General features: G+C 39.9%; 1 protein-coding gene across 1 annotated transcript in view; it reads left to right on the top strand.

Annotated features, from left to right (window-relative positions):
• The first annotated feature begins 548 nt into the window (after positions 1 to 548).
• Positions 549 to 17900, top strand: part of RAB3GAP2 (RAB3 GTPase activating non-catalytic protein subunit 2) — a 50461-nt gene continuing 33109 nt past the window's right edge. Inside the window, exons 1-5 of the mRNA XM_054392646.1 lie at positions 549 to 654; positions 11980 to 12047; positions 14187 to 14310; positions 15553 to 15634; positions 17459 to 17506. Coding sequence (XP_054248621.1) covers positions 549 to 654; positions 11980 to 12047; positions 14187 to 14310; positions 15553 to 15634; positions 17459 to 17506 — 428 coding nt within the window. The remainder of the gene's footprint in view (positions 655 to 11979; positions 12048 to 14186; positions 14311 to 15552; positions 15635 to 17458; positions 17507 to 17900) is intronic.

Here is a 17900-nt window from a genome sequence, read left to right as displayed (position 1 = left end):
CCAGCCCCGCGGCTCGCAGCCAGCTTGCATCCCCAGCCGCAGTGCTCTGGGACAAGGCCGTCACAGGATCCCGTGCCGCTGCAGAGTCAAGGGCTAAGGAAAAAGAATAAACACAACAACGCATTGCCTGCCATTCCCCCATAGAACAGCGGCGGGCAGACAGCGCCGATCCCGCCTCCTCGGCATCTAGGCTGGGCCACGGCTTTGGGACTTCGAGCAGCCACGTCGCTGCCCAGCGGAGGAGGAGGAGCGCGATCCCGGTCGGGGGGGGAGGGACCCTTGAAGAGAGAACCCGAGAGGTGGCCACAGCCGACTCAGCCCCAGTCCCATCCCCACTGCTCGCCCGAGCCAAAGGAAACAGAGCTCCACATCTCCCACCACAGTCACCAGCCACCGGGCGCCTCTGACGGCTCCTGCAGCACTACGGACCGCGCATGCGCCCTGCGCTTGGCTGCGCGGCACCGGGAAGGAGGAAGGGAGGGAAGGTTGCGACCGCTTCCGGGTTGAGTGGCGGCACCGGCAGTGGCATTGGAGGTGGTACGGGCACCATGTCGTGTTCCCTGGTTCCCTTCGGCCACTTCCAGGACCTGGAGGCGGCTCGCGACTTCCTGTGCCCGAACCGTCGCCAGGGCAGGGCTGCGGCTGGCAAGGAGGGCGGTGAGTCCTCCCCGCGCTGTGGGCTGAACTGGGGGCCCGCTTCGGCCCGGCCTGTGGAGGCGGCAGTGGTGACGAGGCTGTGCCCCGCGGTCCCCTTGGGGCTCCGTGCGGCGGCAGTCCCGGCCGCTCGTGAGAGGGAGCCGTGCGCCGCTTCCCGGTAGCCACAAGCCGGGGCTGCATGAAGGTGAGGCCAAGACAGCCGGCTGTGCGCTGGGCTTCCTCGTCCGCGCTTCCCCAGCTGTCCCTGTCCACTCAGGGGTCTGCGAGGGGCATGTGCAGAGTCAGCCGCGGATAGCTGAGTGCTCGACATTGTCGCAGTGATAGAAACTTGTAAAGAGTGGGTGTCCTGCTGCGGGGGCCACGTACTCACCTACAAGCTCAAACTTTCGGGTGTCCGGAAGTTCCCGGTGTTGGGCTGTTCTCCGCTGTCGGTACGTATTCCGCAGTGTGTCGGCGAAGCTCTTTGGCCGCAGACTGTGTGTACCGCAGACGCAGAGACCAAAGTTTGGATTTTCTGGCTCAGTGAAATGCAGTTTTCTGAAGATGTTCTAGGGAAGTTACCAAACGTGCGTGCAGGCTTGTCTAATAATGTAAAACATGCTTAAAGCGTACTGAAGGTGTATTTTGGCAGCTTAAAAGACATCTTGCATCAACTACAGTCTGAAGTTGTGGTCTAGATTTTTAATGTATGAGGTAATGCATGCTGGAAGCTGAGCTGTCTGGCATAGAAGCAGTGTTCTTAACAGAGAAGGACTCAGAGATCTATGCCTAGGGTAGATAGTAGAGGGAGAAGAAACACCGAACTGTATGTTGTTAGTGCTGTATGGTGGAACTTCATTTGCCTAATGTTTTGGTTTTTTTCTGGCAACAGCACGGAAGGAAAGTGTTTAAAGAGGTTAATGTGGGTGCTGGTGAAGTCCTCTCAGTTGTAAACAGAGATTTGAGAGGAAGCGTCAGAGTGCTTATTTAAAAAGCTTAGAAGGTCTGCGAGGCAATTAAGAGTGTCAGGTAGTAGGACAATTTGTTTTTGAAGAGGCCTTGAAAGTCTGTCTAGTCCAACCTCCTGCCATGGTTAGGGACATCTTTCACTGGATTGGGTTGCTTGAAGCCCTATCTAACCTGACCTTGAATGCTTGCAGTGATGGGACATATATAACTTCTCTGGGCAACTTGTTCTAGTGTCTCACCACCTTCATTGTAAACAATTTCTTCATTATATCCAATTTAAATATACCCCCTTTCTGTTTGTAACTGTTGGCCCTTGTCCTGTCAGCATGGGTCCTGGTAAAAAGATGACACAACAGTCATGAAAAAGTTTTAAAAGCACACTGTGTGTTCAGCTAGTTCACTTTACCACTAAAACTTCTGTATGCATGTTGTTCTTTTATTACTGCTTTCTTTTTATATTCAAATTGAATTTATTGTTGAACTACACTTGAAGTAATTCTGGAAGAACTTTACGGTCAGCCCTCCTTGCCCCAAACTTCTGGTAGAAAACAGTTATGTGCTTAATGTTTGACTCTAATGCTACTGTGAAAAATACACACAGTTTCCATATGGCACTTCTTTTGGCATAATCTAAAGGATGTGTGTTTCTGAAAGCACATGGCTGAGAGAAATCAAAATATTTATCTCTTACTTGGTGGTACATGTGAGAGAAGTTTGTGTTAAACAACTTTTGGATACTTTTGTTAGAGTGGGTTTATCAACAATTAGAAAGCATTTAATGTGTTGTAAAACTATAAAAATCACAGAATGTTAGGGGTTGAAAGGGACCTCTAGAGATCATCTAGTCCAGTTCCCCTGACAAAGCGGGGTCTTCTAGGGCAGGACACACAGGAATGTATCTGGGTGGGTTTTGAAAGGCTCTGGAGAAGGAGACACTACTTAAAATGGTAGAAGCAAAGAAAATGCATGTTCTAAAATGTGCTCCTCTTTCATTTAAAGGAGTTGGCTGTGTTCTGAACTATTTTTATCGTTGCTCATTCAGCCATCGAGGCAGTGTCAGAAATGAGTATTTTTCAGAATATTGCTCATTCAGGTTCTTTGAAATCTTTTGGATTTTGTTCCTGTGCCTTGCAGGATAAGTGAGCATAAACATGAGCAAAGTGAGAGTTCCCAAAGTGTCTTTTCCTAAAGATCATAAATTGGTCGTTTTGAAGCAGAAATTCATCTTTGACAGGGTGAAGCACTGTTAAAACTTTTAGAGGTATCTTAAGTTGGAAATAAGTAAATTGTGGAGTTATCCTAAGTTAGAGAAAAGTGGGTTTGGCTGTGTGGAACAGGAAATTCTTTCTGCCTTTGGCTGGTTCCTTCAAGTTGGCTTTGCTGCTACTCTATGACCTAACCAAGTGACTGGCTAAGCTGCGGGGCTGGTTTGAAGCTCGAGTTATGATGAGATGATATAGATTCTGCAGTTACTGCATGTCTCTTAGTCTTGCACAGTTATTGCTCTGGTTGGAAATTCAGTTTTTCAGTCTCTCTTCATTTTTCTTAGTAAGCAATTGACTTGTTACATGGCAGACCAAAATTGCTCCCTTTTGCATTTGATAATTATTGTGTGCCTTGACTTTTGCATTGTTCATATGGAAGAATATTTTGCTGTAAATAAAGTATAAATGAGGAAGTGTGACCATGAAACAAATCTCTACTTCTAATGTTGTCCTCCAGGGACAGAAAAAAATAAGTTTTTGTTTGTTTATTTGCTTTTTTAAAAGTACATGTTCCACTTCTGTGACAAAAAGAGCCAAGGCAAACGTTTTTAACTAAGCAAGATGTAAGTGAATGGCTATTGTAAAAACTGTTCCATTGGCAGAATGTACTTACTAAAAACAGTAGTTTAATAAAGTTGTATATTTAAAACACTTGAATTTTAATCTGCTTTTATGTTTGTACTGTTTTATGGGAAAAGAGAGGGATTTTTTTAATGATATGTTTATTTGCTATCAAATAAAGCTTTAGTACTAAATTTATGTTTATTCACATATAATCAATTATATAAATATTAATAAACACATCAGAGTTCTAACTCTTGTTTATTTTAAACTGGAGAACCAGTATCTTTTATGAACTACTCTTGTGTGTTGTTGTTGTTGGGTTTTTTTGGTTGCTTTGCATGTGCATGGAAACTTTTTCACTAGTATTCAAACTTTGTAGTTAAATGAAAAATTCTGGCCACTTAGAAATGTTTATTAAATATTTTTATTGAACAAAGAATATTTCATTTAACAGATTGATTATTTTTTAGTCATGACTTTAATGTTTTAGGTGCTTAGAATTTTCAGAAGTTATTGGATAACAGATGTTTTTAAGAAGTTGCCTCCAGGACGTTTGATATGTGGAGTTTAGGGAGTTTGTTAGAAGCTGTAGGTCTTCTCTTTTTTGATTTCTTAGTTAGAGATCAAAGAAGTTTCTTCTACTGTTTTAGCTTTGGCCCTGTTTGGATTCTAACCAAAATATTTTCTGTGAGTGTATTTGCTCCACTAAATTCTAGAGTGATTATTGTAAAAGCTTTTTTTAAAAGATGCATTTTAAATAAATGTTTGCTTCTAAAAATGCAAAAAAGTGCACATTCCTAAAGCACTGTGTGCTACTGTGACTTAAAGTTTGAAGTTAGGTCTCATTGGTACGAATATAAAAGCTGTGTCTTCTCACCTAGTTGTATTTGATATACTAGCATATTTCATTTATTTCTAGTAAGTTCATTTAGGTTGTCAGTTTCAAATTTCATTCAAAAAGGATTATCAGAGAGCTACATATATTATAAATACTGATGTAGGTAACTCACTTGAGGAAAAAAAATCTGCATTTTTATTCTGAGGGGACTTTATTTTTCCTTTCTTTGTGCCCGTAAACATTGAAACACATTTAACAGTAGAAGGAGATGATGGAAAACATCCTATCAACTAAAACTTCACTTCATCTTTTCCTGTAGCTCAACAGTTTGTGTAGTTTGTGCAAAGGATATGCTTGTCTGGTAAACTGGGGAGGAAAAGAGAAGGTGGCCTCCTCCTTTGAACCTTGTGTAAGGTCAATTCTGCAGACGTCTGCTACCTCAGCAAACATGGGAAGGCAGAATTCATTCCATTCTTGCTTGTGTTATGCAGTCATATGCTAAGATTGCTAAAAGTGCAATGCTGAAATAACTTAAGAAATATTCATACACTGTTTGAGGTGACCATTCATCTGCCATGAAGCAAAATATAACTACTTTTAACTTGTGTATCTTAAAATAAAAGATGTTGGGGTGGATCTTGCCTGTTGTGACTTAAATAAAAATGGTATTATGGAGTAAGCTGGTAGAAGATGCTTCATATGGAGTTCCCATACCTTTATTCTCTAGGAAAAAAGAGTTTGCAATGCTTTTCCAAATTTTAACAAACAGAACTAATAAAGCATGAGGAAGTGGGGAAAGTAAATGCTATTAGTGAGGCACAAATCCTCTGTGGAGCCTGAGCCTAGTGGTATCTAAGTGGCTTTGAAAAATGCTGTTAGAACTGTGCAAATACTGGGAATAGAAAGTATTTACATGGCATTTAATTTGACAGCTTGCTATATTGAAGATGTTTTGGGATGTGTGTTGGCTAGATCAGCAAACAGCTGTAACAGCTAACTGCATTATATAGCTGCCTGTAATAAGGCACATATGAATGAATAAATCCATCTTATTTGCAGGATGTGATAAAGCTTCACAGGCAGAACAGAATTTTAGCTTTAAGAAACTAATGGATATTTAACTGAAAAGAGCAGAAAACTGGGCAATAAAGGTGAAAAATGTGAGGAATTTACCTACAGTTTATCTGAAGTGATGTGTTTCTCTGTTCTATTAGACTCCAAACTTGAACTGTGTGTTTTAAAACATTTCATAGGCTTGATGACAACAATTCAGTGACAGTCAAACAGAACTGGGGTAGCTAAATTTTGGGGGGGTTAAAATGAAGTAAAAATATTTGTGCTTGTCTGCAGGTATTTTTAGTTCCAAAGGATTATTATCTTCCATTACCTAAATGGAATTAATTAGAAGAAAAAACCCAAACCAAAGCTGTCCATGGGAGTTCTTAAGCAATGATGCCTGCATCTATGATAGTGACCTGGTCAGTTCAGTACAGCACACAGTTTTGAAATACTGCTGCTTCTTTGGGGGTAAAAAAAAAAAATCAGCTCCCTGATGTGGGAAGTTGCTTAGAGCTATGAGGTGTCACTTTACTGCTTCTTTATACAGTAGAAGCTATATCTTAAACCTGGTGGAGAAACTCTTCTCTAAAATCCAGCTCTGCTATGTTGACAGTGTTCTTAAAAGTGCTCTTCAGCCCAGAACATCTTTGGAGTTATGCCGGCATGCTTTGCTTTATCTGGATCAACTAATTTAATTCAGATATACAGAAAGCCAGGCTTTTTATTTCAGAGTAATAAACAAGGTTACAAAGACCAAAAAAAAAAAAAAAACCCAACCACATTACAAAATCAAATTGCAGATTGCATTTAGCAATAGGGTTGTTCTTAACTGTTTCTGTATCCCTCTTATTGAGTTTAGTATTTTACTATTGAAGAATCATCTGACAAACTCTTTTGTATTCCCTCTTTAATCAGATTCTCCCTCTCCAGATTGCATTATAGACATTTAAGATTCCTTTCTTTCAGGTTTCACATAAAATATCATAAAAATATGTGCTCTACCTGCATTGTGGCACATCTGTAATTGTTCTGAGGGGGGGAAATTAAATGAGGTGCTCTTAACACACCTCAGAATGCTGTCAGAGTACTTTGCCCAAATTATCTTCGCACCTGGGCTTTTTGCTGCTTTTGTACCTCTTCCATTGCATGGACTTCCTTCTCACTTAGGCTATCATTTGCACCTGAAAGAAAGCTGAAATACTGTTTCACTTGTTTCCTGTGCTTTGTGATACTGTCATCACAAACCTTCCCCCTGCTGTTGTACCTCACTTTGGTTTTGAAGTTGTGACTACTAGAAACCATGGAGATTCGCAGCATTACTTTAAAGAATCTGTGTAGTAGCTAGATTATTTTTAGTTTAGTCATCTTTTATTCTGTGTAAAGCTATTGTGACCATCTGAAGGAAGAGAAATTGCTCAAGTGATTATTTTTCAGATTAGTGAGCTAACAATTTGAGTGTAATTTTTTTTCCACTTATGGATGCCTGAAGTGATAAGAGAAAGCAAATGTAATACTAGTCTCAAAAGGGACTTCTTAGTAATGCTGGCAAAACACCCTAATATATTTGCCAGTCCTCATATTAGAGGAGTTTTAGGACTAAATGTCCTAAAAATGGTCTGTGATTACTGAATAACAAGAAGTTCCTGAACTATATTTACAATTCCTTGACCTGAAGAGATAAGAAATTGCTTCTCTTTCTTCACTAATTATGCAGTCCATTTGTGTCAGAATTGCAGCATACATAGGGAAAAAAAACAAAACTTTTGCACTTATGCAATAATTTCTTGCACTATTACTTATTAATTTTATAAATTCTTAAAGCATGGATGGAAAGCAAGTTGTAAGATCATAAACCAAACAAACCACACACGAGTTTGTCATGATTTATTCCTGGTAGGCAGCTAACACTGAACAGCTGTTTGCTCACTTCCCCTTACAGCAGGAAGGGGAAGAGAATTGGAAGGGTAAAAGTGAGGATACTTGTGGGTTGAGACAAACAATTTACTAGATAAAGCAAAGGACCTGCACACAAGCAAAGTGAAACAAGGAATTCCTTCACCACTTTCCACTGTCAGGCTGGTGTTCAGCCATCTCTGAGAAAGCAGGGCTTCATCACACATGGCAGCTACTTGGGAAAACAAATACCCTATGAATGTCACCCCCCCTCCCTTTCTCCTCTCTCCTAGACTTTATTGCTATACATGATGTGATCTGGTGTGGAATATCTCTTCGCTCAGCTGGGGGTTGTCCCAGCTATGTCCCCTCCCAACTTCTTGCACACCCCCACCTCACATGCTTGCAAGGTGGTGTGAGAAACAGAAAAGGCCACGATGCTGTACAAGCACTGCTCAGCAGTAAGAACGTTGTTGTGTTTGTGTCCTCACAAATCCAGATCATAGCACCATACCAGCTACTATGAAGAAAATTAGTTTTATGTCAGCTAAAACCATTACATTAAGATAAGAAGCAAATGAATGCATGACTTTGTTTTATTTATTATTTTTCTGTATACAAAAAGTGAATATAGGAGTTTTTTTTTGGCTGATGCAACTTGGCAAATCTAAAATCTGTGGAGGACAGATTATTGGCTTGTGCATGAATTGAAATTTTTCTTACCTGTTTAAAAAAAGAATCCATGAACATAAACTTGCTTGTTTGAAAGCTATATATTAATGTAGGTAAGGGGAGTTTGGTCTTTGTGGCTTTGGGGGTCCAGTTTTCAGCACATGCCCTTCAAATTGGACAAGTATAGACTCTTCTGGGCAAACCCAGGCCAAGCATGTCCTCTGGTAACCTGCTCTGCAGAGCTGGAACATAGACATGAGAGCAGGAGGGAAAGGCTTTTGCTGCTGCTCCCAGGTCATCATGCTGCTCTGCAAGGGAGTAGCGTGCTCTGTGCTCAGGGATATGTTTTGCAATTTGGGGAGAAAGTCTTGAATTTGACCTGTTAAATACTGGTTAGACCTTATTGGACTAGATCTGTTGCTAAGGTTTCTCTTTCCTCTCTTCTTACCCTTTAAACAAAACATGCTTACCAGTACGAATTGTTCTTTTGGGTATTCAGTTTATGAGAGCTATACTTGGATGAATTCTCACCATTGCTGAGCCTGTGCAACATTTAAAGAAGTTCTAAAGTTTCAGATCTGCTGTTGCTGAAGTTTTAATGTTATGTGATTCAAATTAAGGAATTAAGTGATTCTTGTCGACCCAGTAGATGATCCATGGTAAAGCAAAATCTGGAATGTTGTTCCTGCTTTATCAAAGTAGGGGGAACTGTTTACCAGACATTGGCTACTGGTTAGAGATAGAGATGAATGGAAATGTAGATTTTGCACAGGAAAGCTTGTTTTTTCTTTCCCAGTAGTGGACTGGAAAAACTGAACATGTTGCAAGTCAAAAACTGTTTAGGGTTTGTTTAGGGATTGTTTCCTAGAAAATCTCCTACATTCCATGGTTGCTAGTTCTGATCTGTAGTGTTACTAAAGAAAATGGTGGAGTATTTCTTAAAATCTTCATTGTAAGGATGACACAGGATCCAAGTTCGTTTCACTTGGCCAGCCTTGCCTGGTGCTAGTGCATGGGAAAGTTCCTGCAAGCTGGCAGCTTCTGGGGCGTATTTTGTAATCCACTGGCACAGGTGAATTGCAACCTGCCTTGAGTTCAAGTGTGACAGTGTATCCCTCTGTCATTTCTGTCTGTTGTTTGAGAGGTTAGTTGTCTGTTGTCTATTACCTTCCTTCAATAACTGTTGTGTGGATGAAGTGTCTGAATAAGATGGCTAAGCAAACAATTTTATTTTTAGTTTAGTTTCCTTTTTAAAAAAAGAATTTGTGTGGAAGAAAGGAAAGAATCTGTGCAGGGGCTTGAGAAATACCTACAATTAGTGCATGCAGGGGCATTCTCTACAATGGGGAGGATGGATATGAAGGAGCAAGCTTGTGAACTCTTGTAAGCTGGGGGAGATGCTAATTTTGCAGAGCAGGTCATAGGTTCTGAAAGATGTCTGCAGCTTCATTAGTGGGATGGTGTCTCCCCGTTACCTCATTTTTCCATCCTTTTTTGATCTATCTGAAGATGACGACCACCGAGAAAATGTTCCTCTCTGCAAGGACTCAGGAAGAAGCCTCACAGTTTTATTTTGAGTGTTCAGTCTCAGAACTGAAGTGGCTGAGGTCTCTTGGAAAGGTTGGTCTGCTCTGTGTTGTAGGGGTGCTGTTGGCCCAGACTGTTCCTTGCCTATGGTAATGTTTCTCTCTGGACTGTGGCACAATGAAAGATTTCTTTCCTCCAAGAATTTTATAGGAAGGAGGGTTTGTTGCCTTTTGAGATAATAAAATGCAAACAGAAGTAGAGTTTTGTTAGTTATCCTAAACTAAACATTGAAGTTAGTTGCTATTTTCTTCTTGTGGTTTATGTTCAACAGTATTTGCCATAATTCTCCTTCATATATTTGTACACTGGAAAATTCTCAGCCTCAAAGACAAGATGAGACTGACTCTTGGAAGCTTGTTGCTTATATAGTTATGTTTAAAATAGCTCTGTGGTCAGATATGTGTTGATGATAATGCAGTAAAAAGAGCTGACTTGCCCACTTTGTGGATGATACAGACCCTTCAGTTTTAATAAAGGTTATTCACGGAGTGGGCATTTTGTCCTCTTCAGTCTTGTGAAATACCTTCTTAAGAGCATTGATGGAAAGTTTCTATCTTAAGCTAAAATATTTTAAGTGTTTTGTCTTCATTACCCATACAAAAGCTTAAAAATCAGCCTAAACAAACAACACACAGATTTCTGTTTTGTTGTATTAGGTTCTGCCTTTGTTTGGTGGTAAAGGACCCAGCCTTTTAAAACCAAATACAATTGGAGTGCTCTTGATAGAAACCTTCTCTGTACTTTTTGACCATCCAGAATGGCAAAAGCATTCTTGCTTAAAATTGAGTTTAAACTAATTCGAGACACGGCATTTAAACCCTTTAAGGTCAGGGTAGTCATAAGATCAGTTAATAAAAAATTTGAAAGAAATCATTGGAAAAGTCTTGGAAGTCTTATTGATATTACTGCTGCAGAGTTCCTGCTAGTGCTTCTAAGATGGAAGTCAGTACTTGGCTTTTCTACTGAACTACAGTGAGGCTCAGCGACTTACTGAGGGTCACAACGATGGTGATGTTGGAGAATTGTGTGTCTACTACGAAATGCCTGTGCATAATTGTCATTTGCATAGGTTTTTAAATTCACCTTGAAATTAATATTTTTAGATGAAAGAACTTCAGATGTTTTTTAAGTAAGACCAGTACTTTCAGAAAACAACTGAGAAGTAGGCTTGTCTCTGTGAATCTGTTTTCTCAGGTGTTTGAGGTATTTTGTAAGCTTGTGGTTTCTCTGAGGTTTCTGAGTGACATAATTGAAATTGATCAGTGTCTTGTTAATTTTCCTGTGAGCTGTCTTGCAAAGACTTGAATAGCCAAGGTCCCTGTGCTCATTTTCCCCTTAGAGGTCATGGCTTCAGCTTTTGCTTTGGTTGCTTTGAGAGTAATAGTGTTTGGATCTGCATTATCCTGAGCTCGGATGTTTAGTTGTCACAGATGAATTTCTTTGTACTTCATTCTCTGCTAAAATGAACTTATGCTGCCAGTAGGCTGATGCTGTAATTGACTTAAACCAAACTGAAATCCACCATTATGGAGAGGAAGGCATTTTGCTTATGTACAACAATACTATTTCTCATAAAATAGTGTATATATCATTCTTGTGGTGTGTTACAGGTCATCTTATGCCAGTTAGTAAAACATCTGGGAGCATATATGTAGAGCCCTGAAGGGTTGGAGAGAGCCTGCTGTCCCCTTAGTTTCTCTCTAGCTGCCTAGATGGGACTTCTGTTGTCTGTGGAGTAAGAATTTGATATATTAAGCTAAAGTTTAAACTTTGCAGTGAGGTCTTCAGTCTCTGTACCCGCCGGAGAAAGTTTTTGTTAAGTAAAGATGGGGTTTCCCCTTTTTAAGTTCTCACTCATTGCTTTAGCTTGCTGTACAAAACTAGAAACATGTCTTACCTCTCTTAAAATCATAGAATCATTAGGGGTGGAAACAATCTCTAAGATCATCAAGTCCAAGTGTCAGCACACTACCATGCCCAGTAAACCGTGTTCTGAAATGCCATGGCTAGGTGTTAATTTAACACCTCCAGGGATCGTGACTCTGCCACTTCCCTGGGAGGCCTGTTACAGTACTTGGACAAATGTCTTGAGAAACTGATAAAAGACAGATTTGATTGAATAATTTGTTCTAGTGAAATGCAGAGAGGTCCTGTTGAAGGATCAATGATGTGTTTTTACCAGGCATTGGAAGATGTTACTTGCCTGGAGTTCTAGATCGTATCAGATGTTGTTAACATCTGTTGTCCAGTTTGTACTTAGATTATGTTTTCTGTTACTGCTTTTCCATAGTGTCCAAAGTGGAAGTAAATACAGAAAAATAAGAGAACCGTTTCTGCCACTTCATGATTCTTTCTGTAGTACTTGTTTAGTCTCTGTCATAAGTGAAATTGCAGTGTATTTACAGGGAAAGCAAAGCAACCACCAGTAATCCCTTTTAATTGTGTTCTGTGTTGCCTGCACTGTATTCATCTGACAAATCTTTTTTTTACTTACAGCAAGCAAATCAACAAGCTGGGAAAATGATGGCTGGGGAACCTGGGATGAAGCAGAATCGCAAGAACCTGTAAGTTCATCTATATGAATTGTCATCGACAACTTGCCTCTTCTAGAAGACTTTTCCACTTTGGTTGTGTGTGCTGTTTGTTTTATTTATTTGTTTATTTTCTTCTCCAACATCATTTACACTTAGGCAAGTATAATGACCAATGTTTTAAATGTGATGGTTGTTTGTCCCTTACTCCTGTAATTGTTTCTAAATATAGCTTGGACTTTCTTCATTGTGCTAATTATTGTGTTCAGTAGGTTTTTTCTCACTAGAGGATCTTTTCTGTGTTGCTGCAGCTGGAAGCACCTCTTTTTGTTCTATAGCTAGCCAGAGTCAGTAGGACATGGCAGTGGAGTTACAATAGTCTGCCATGAGTTATCTAAATCAAAACCTCTTAAGCCATGAACCACTGATCCTGTAGTACTCCTTTTATCTTGTGATGTGCAGATTATATTACAGAAGGGGTCAGATTACCTATGTTGGAGGGGGCAGCATAGTTGCTCTTTCATGGTGGAAAACACCCTTTTGCCCAACGAATTCAGCTAAGAATAATGTGTGAGTCTGTTACGACTGAGAAGGCTAAACCTACTCGCTACCAGCTGGGGAATCTGCCTGTGTAGAAATCCTCTGCAGCAGAATGAGTCATCGGAACAGAATTGCTTGATTAGTCTCCTGTCAGAGAAAGCTACTGGGATGGATTTAGGAATCCAGACTTCACCTCACTAACAAGACCCTCTTACCTGCTGTCTTTATCTTAGTATGCAGGAAGTTTGCCCAAGGTGTAACTACTTCAGCAGGGAAACAGGTTTTTTCCAGCTGAGGTGACAATTTGAAACAAGCACAGTGTCTCCCAGGGATGAATCACTGACACTAACATCAGGGAATGGCAAGAGTATAAAAACTTTTAAGTAGGATAGGTATTCAGGATAGGTATCCACTGTGAGTGTTTTTCTCAGGCCATATCTTCTTTGTCTGATGTGCTAGAATGTTTACTACTTCTTTAATGAGGAGAACAAATTCTTTGTTTGTGTTGTAATTCAATAGAACCAACAGGTGTTGCTAAATTGGAATCTTCACGTTTTTTTACTCTTTCCTTTAAAATATTGAAACCTTCTGCTGGGTAGTTCAAACTCTTCATGCTAAACACCACCTTCTCTGCTTACATGTTTTCTTCCAAAGCTGCTAGTAGCTCCAGGTCAAACTCTTCAGAAACTAAAAAGTGCCATCCACAGCAAACAGGTTTTTCTCTGTAGGAGCATATGAATATGTGAGTCTGTATGTCTGAGCACACGTCTAAATGAGTGCATCAGTCTAGCACAAACTTGAGAATTACTAATATAGTACAGCAATGAAGTCTCTTGCTAAAACTTCCAACTATTATTAGTTGAAAGTAGACTAAATATGAGTCAGCAGCATGCCCAGGTGGCCAAGAAAGCCAGTGGCATCTTGGCTTGTGTTAGAAACACTGTGGCTAGCAGGAACAGGAGGGTGATCATCCCCCTGTCCTCAGCACTGGTGAGAAGCATTGTGTTCAGTTCTGGGCCCCTCACTACAAAAAGGACATAGGAGTGCTGGAGCGTGTTCAGAGAGGGGCAGTGAGGCTTGGGAAGGGCCTGGAGCACATGGCATACAAGGAGCATCTGAGAGCTGGGGTTCTTCAGTCTGGAGAAGAGGAGGCTGAGGTGAGACCTTGTTGTGGAAAGGCCTGTGATACCTCGTGCATGTTCCAACTACTGGAGCATGTTGTATGGCTGTAGTGTGAATGCCCTCTTTGTTTCTTTGTTCATGTATGCATATATTTAGTTAATGTTGGTCTTGGATAAATTATTCATTTTGAGTATGGATTATAGTAAGAACTAGAGAGATTCTTTGCAATCTGATAATTCATAGTAAAACTTCAAATCTCATTCTTCCAGTGTCACTTTGAAAGGGGAACATTTCGAGCAGTAGAGTACTTCTTTGTTTTCTGATTTGTAAACACAGAACTGATGCAAGGTTGATGCATTTCTCATGGCTTTTCATGCTATTTGGAGCTCTAGTGACGTGATAGCCCATTCAGTACTGGTATCAAGGACAAGGCAAATTCTTGTCAGAAGTCTTACAAGTTCTGCTATGGTTAAAAATTGTTCTGTACATTAACTAAAGCTTTACCTGTAGGAAGAAGAGGAGTCTAATTCCAAGAATCAGAGAAATTACTGGCTTCAGGACTGTGTGTTGTCTTTATCACCAACAAATGACCTGATGGTGATAGCTAATGAGCAGAAAGCAGTCTTTTTAGTGCGTAAGTATGCATTGTACTAAGTATATATGCTAGTACTCTTCATAGTAATCAGGATAAAATTTGTTCCCTTCCCACCTGCTTACCCCTCAAGTCATACCTTAAAGAATTTTCTAGTGTTTTGTAGTACACAGTGTGAATTTTCTAGGTACTGCTTAGCAAGTAAGTTGTTTTGTCTTTACTTCTCAACTATATTTTAATCTAAGAACACTGTTTTTATCATGACCCCCACCTGGAATACTGCCTCCAGTTCTGGTGCCCCCAGCATAAGAGGGACATGGAGGGACTGCTGGAGTGGTTCTAGAGGAGAGCAGCAAACATGGTCAGAGAGATGGAGCACCTCCCCTATGGAGACAGGCTGTGAAAGCTGGGGCTCTTCAGCCAGGAGAAGAGAAGGCTCTGGAGAGACCTTATAGTGGTCTTCCAGTACTTGAAGAAGGCCAACAAGAAAGCCAGGAAGGAACTTTTGACAAGGGCTTGTAGTGATAGGATGAGGGGCAATGGCCTTAAGCTTGAGGAGGGCAGATTTAGACTGTATATTAGGAAGAAATTCTATACAGTGAGGGTGGTGAGACACTGGAACAGGTTGCTCAGGGATGCTGTGGATGCCCTCTCCCTGGAGATGTTCAGGGCCAAAGTGGACGAGGTCTTGAGCAACCTGGTTTAGTGGAAGGTGTCCCTGCCCATGGCAGGAGGCTTGGTCTAAGGTCCTTTCCAACCTAAACCATTCTAAGAATCTGTGAACTGTACCACACAGTGGCAGAAGTGTCCCTATGGCTTAGGTTTTATGTGTCAGAAAAATGGCATGGTACACTAACTGTAAAAAGCAAATAAAATCAGTTTTAATGTAGGATTCCCATGTCCTTCTTAGGAGTTAAAATTGTCATTTGTAATCTTCCCAAAAGTTTGCCCTTGCATTGTACTTCTAAGGACCCCTGTTTTAGGAATTGAACTTTAAAAAATTTGGTGAAGTAGTTACTACTGTGTAGATCTTTTTGAGTGAAACTGGGCATTTCAGCATTATATGGTGTGTTGTTCCATGTGCATTTTGAAGAAAACATAAGAGTTCTTTAGGAAACTCGCTGAAAATGTCTTCTATTTATGGTCTTCAGGATTCATAACTGGTGCTTAATCCAAGCATGGTGGGATGTATTGTACAGAAGAGAAAGATTAGGAGTAGGACTACAATTGTGAGATGCAAAAACTTCATAATTTTAAAGATGGTGTCTTTATTCTTAATGGCAGCTAAATGGAAGCAGAGTGACAAGGGAAAAGAGGAAATGCAGTATGCTGTTGGCTGGAGTGGCTCTCTGAATGTTGAAGAAGGGTAGGTGTTGAAATGCAGCTGTGACTGAAATGCCATTTTCATGCTTAATCATTTGTAGCATTATACTTTTAATTTGTACTTTTTTTCTTTAATCTCTGTGCAGTCACAGTCTTATGTGTTTTGCTCTTGAAAACAGAAATGGAGTAATTTGTGTTGTCACAAAAATTGTCTGCAAAGGTCACTCTTCATGTGTAGTGTGATGTCTCAGGTCATGTCCCTACAAATAAATAGAGGCACCCCTCAGTGCAAAATCTGCTTGCAGTTTAGATATTTTAAGAGGTGTGGGTTATCATGCTTTTTGTGAGTTCCTATTCTAAAAGGGAAAAACATTAAATACCCTTTTTGAAAAAAATACTTTTATAGTAGAATTGAAATTTTGTTAGGGGATGTTGCAACTGAAAACCTATGAAGTTACTTTAGAAACACTTCATTTACAAAACCTCAAGCAAATAAGCCATCTCTCTGACCAAGAAATGGTTTTGGGTGCCAAGTCACTTAGGGACTTGGAAAATTTTCTTTGGTCATACATTTGGTATTTATTCAATATTTCTGCTCTCTCTGTCTGCAAATAACCAGACAGATGCTTTCTCAAATCTCCCATATGCATTTGGTTATTAAGTTTGCAGCCTTGAGTTGCTATCTACCTTTGAATATGTTCCCTTTTGGCTTCAACCTTCTGTTAATGCTGCAGGAGGTGTTGACTTAATCAGCTTCTCTCCAATCTGTAAAAACCACAATCCTTTTTTTATAAAACTGGTGCTGCCACACATTCAAACTGTTTTGTGTGCATCTCTTTACGTTTTTTCCTTCTTGATGCTACTGAAATTGCCCTGTCATTTATTTTTAAAATGGGTTCTATTTCTGTGGAAGTTCAAATATGGCAGTTACTATCACGTTGTTAAAAAACTTTACGTTGCTATTGGAAGATGAGATTTCACTGAAATATGTAACGTTGCTTTGAAGTTGTAATTGAATTGCAACTCATGTCAGACTTGCATTTAGAGAAAAACTTTTTTCTGTAATTGTCTAGCCTGATTATTTAATCACTCCTTGGGGAATGGAGGGGACCTGAAATACAAATAATCAACAGTACTGCAGACATGCTTTAAGTGCTGTTTGGGATGTCATCTTGAATTTACATGCACTTTCATAAAACCTTTGTACTGCTTCTGTTTCCCCAGACAGTGTAAAACTTTCTCTCATGGTAACAGTTAAATAACTTTTGATTTGAAATATTGAGGCCTGCTTATCTGTTTGCCTTCTGCATGCTTTGCCTGCCATGCATTGAGCATGCTCTGTTATTGCATTAACTGGGAAGACCACATAAGCCCTTTAAATGCTCTTAAATAATAAAGCAGTGAAATGCAATGTATGTAAACTCTACCTAATTGCATAATGTATATCAAAAATTTATTTTGATAAGTATGGTTCAGTTGTCGGATTTTGCTTTTTTTTTTTTTTAAGAGTAGTTGTTCTTGGTATATCATTATAGACCAAAAAAAAAATTTACCTTTAGGCACATGAGGTTTAACCTGAATCTTTACTGAAGAGTAGTGGCAAAAAAGCCTGTGAATGATGAAAGACAACACTAGCAAGGTGTAGTAAGCACTCATGCATTCTGTTTAGGCACTCTTGAACTAGTAAATGTAAATGTCTTTAAAGTGAAAGAGTTTTTTTTTTTTTATTTATGGTATGAATTTGATATATTGTTTACTGCTTTAATATATTGTTAAAATATTAGAATGCTGACTTGTCAGGATGTGTAGAGCAAAAGTTCACAGCCCTAGAAAAATACACTTACTCGTTTTATCTTTCTGTTTCTAGTGAATGTGTGAGTAGTGTATTGTGTATCCCATTGGCAAGTCAGAAGAGGTAAGGATTGGTAGATGTTCTTATGTGCATGCATCATCAGTCTCTTTACATGACACTTTTTGTAGAATCACAGAATGCCAGGTTGGAAGGGACCCCAAGGCTCGTCTGCTCCAACCTTTTTAGGTGATAGTGTAGTTTAAGTGATATGGCCCAGCACCCTGTCAAGCTGAGTCTTAAAACTGAACAACATAGGGGAATCCCCTACTTCTATGGGGAGATTATGTCAATGTGTAACTGTTCTCATGGGGAAAAATTTTCTTCTGGATTCCAATCAGAATCTCCCCAGGAGTAACTTGTGCCTGTTGCCCGTTGTCTTTTCCTTGGGACTCCTTGTGAAAAGGAAGCCTCCATCCTCTGGGTAGTCACCCTTTATGTACTGGTACATGGTAATAAG

This window comes from Indicator indicator, chromosome 2, assembly GCF_027791375.1.
Source record: "Indicator indicator isolate 239-I01 chromosome 2, UM_Iind_1.1, whole genome shotgun sequence".
NCBI lineage: Eukaryota > Metazoa > Chordata > Aves > Piciformes > Indicatoridae > Indicator > Indicator indicator.
This window is presented reverse-complemented; position numbering and strand designations above follow the sequence as displayed.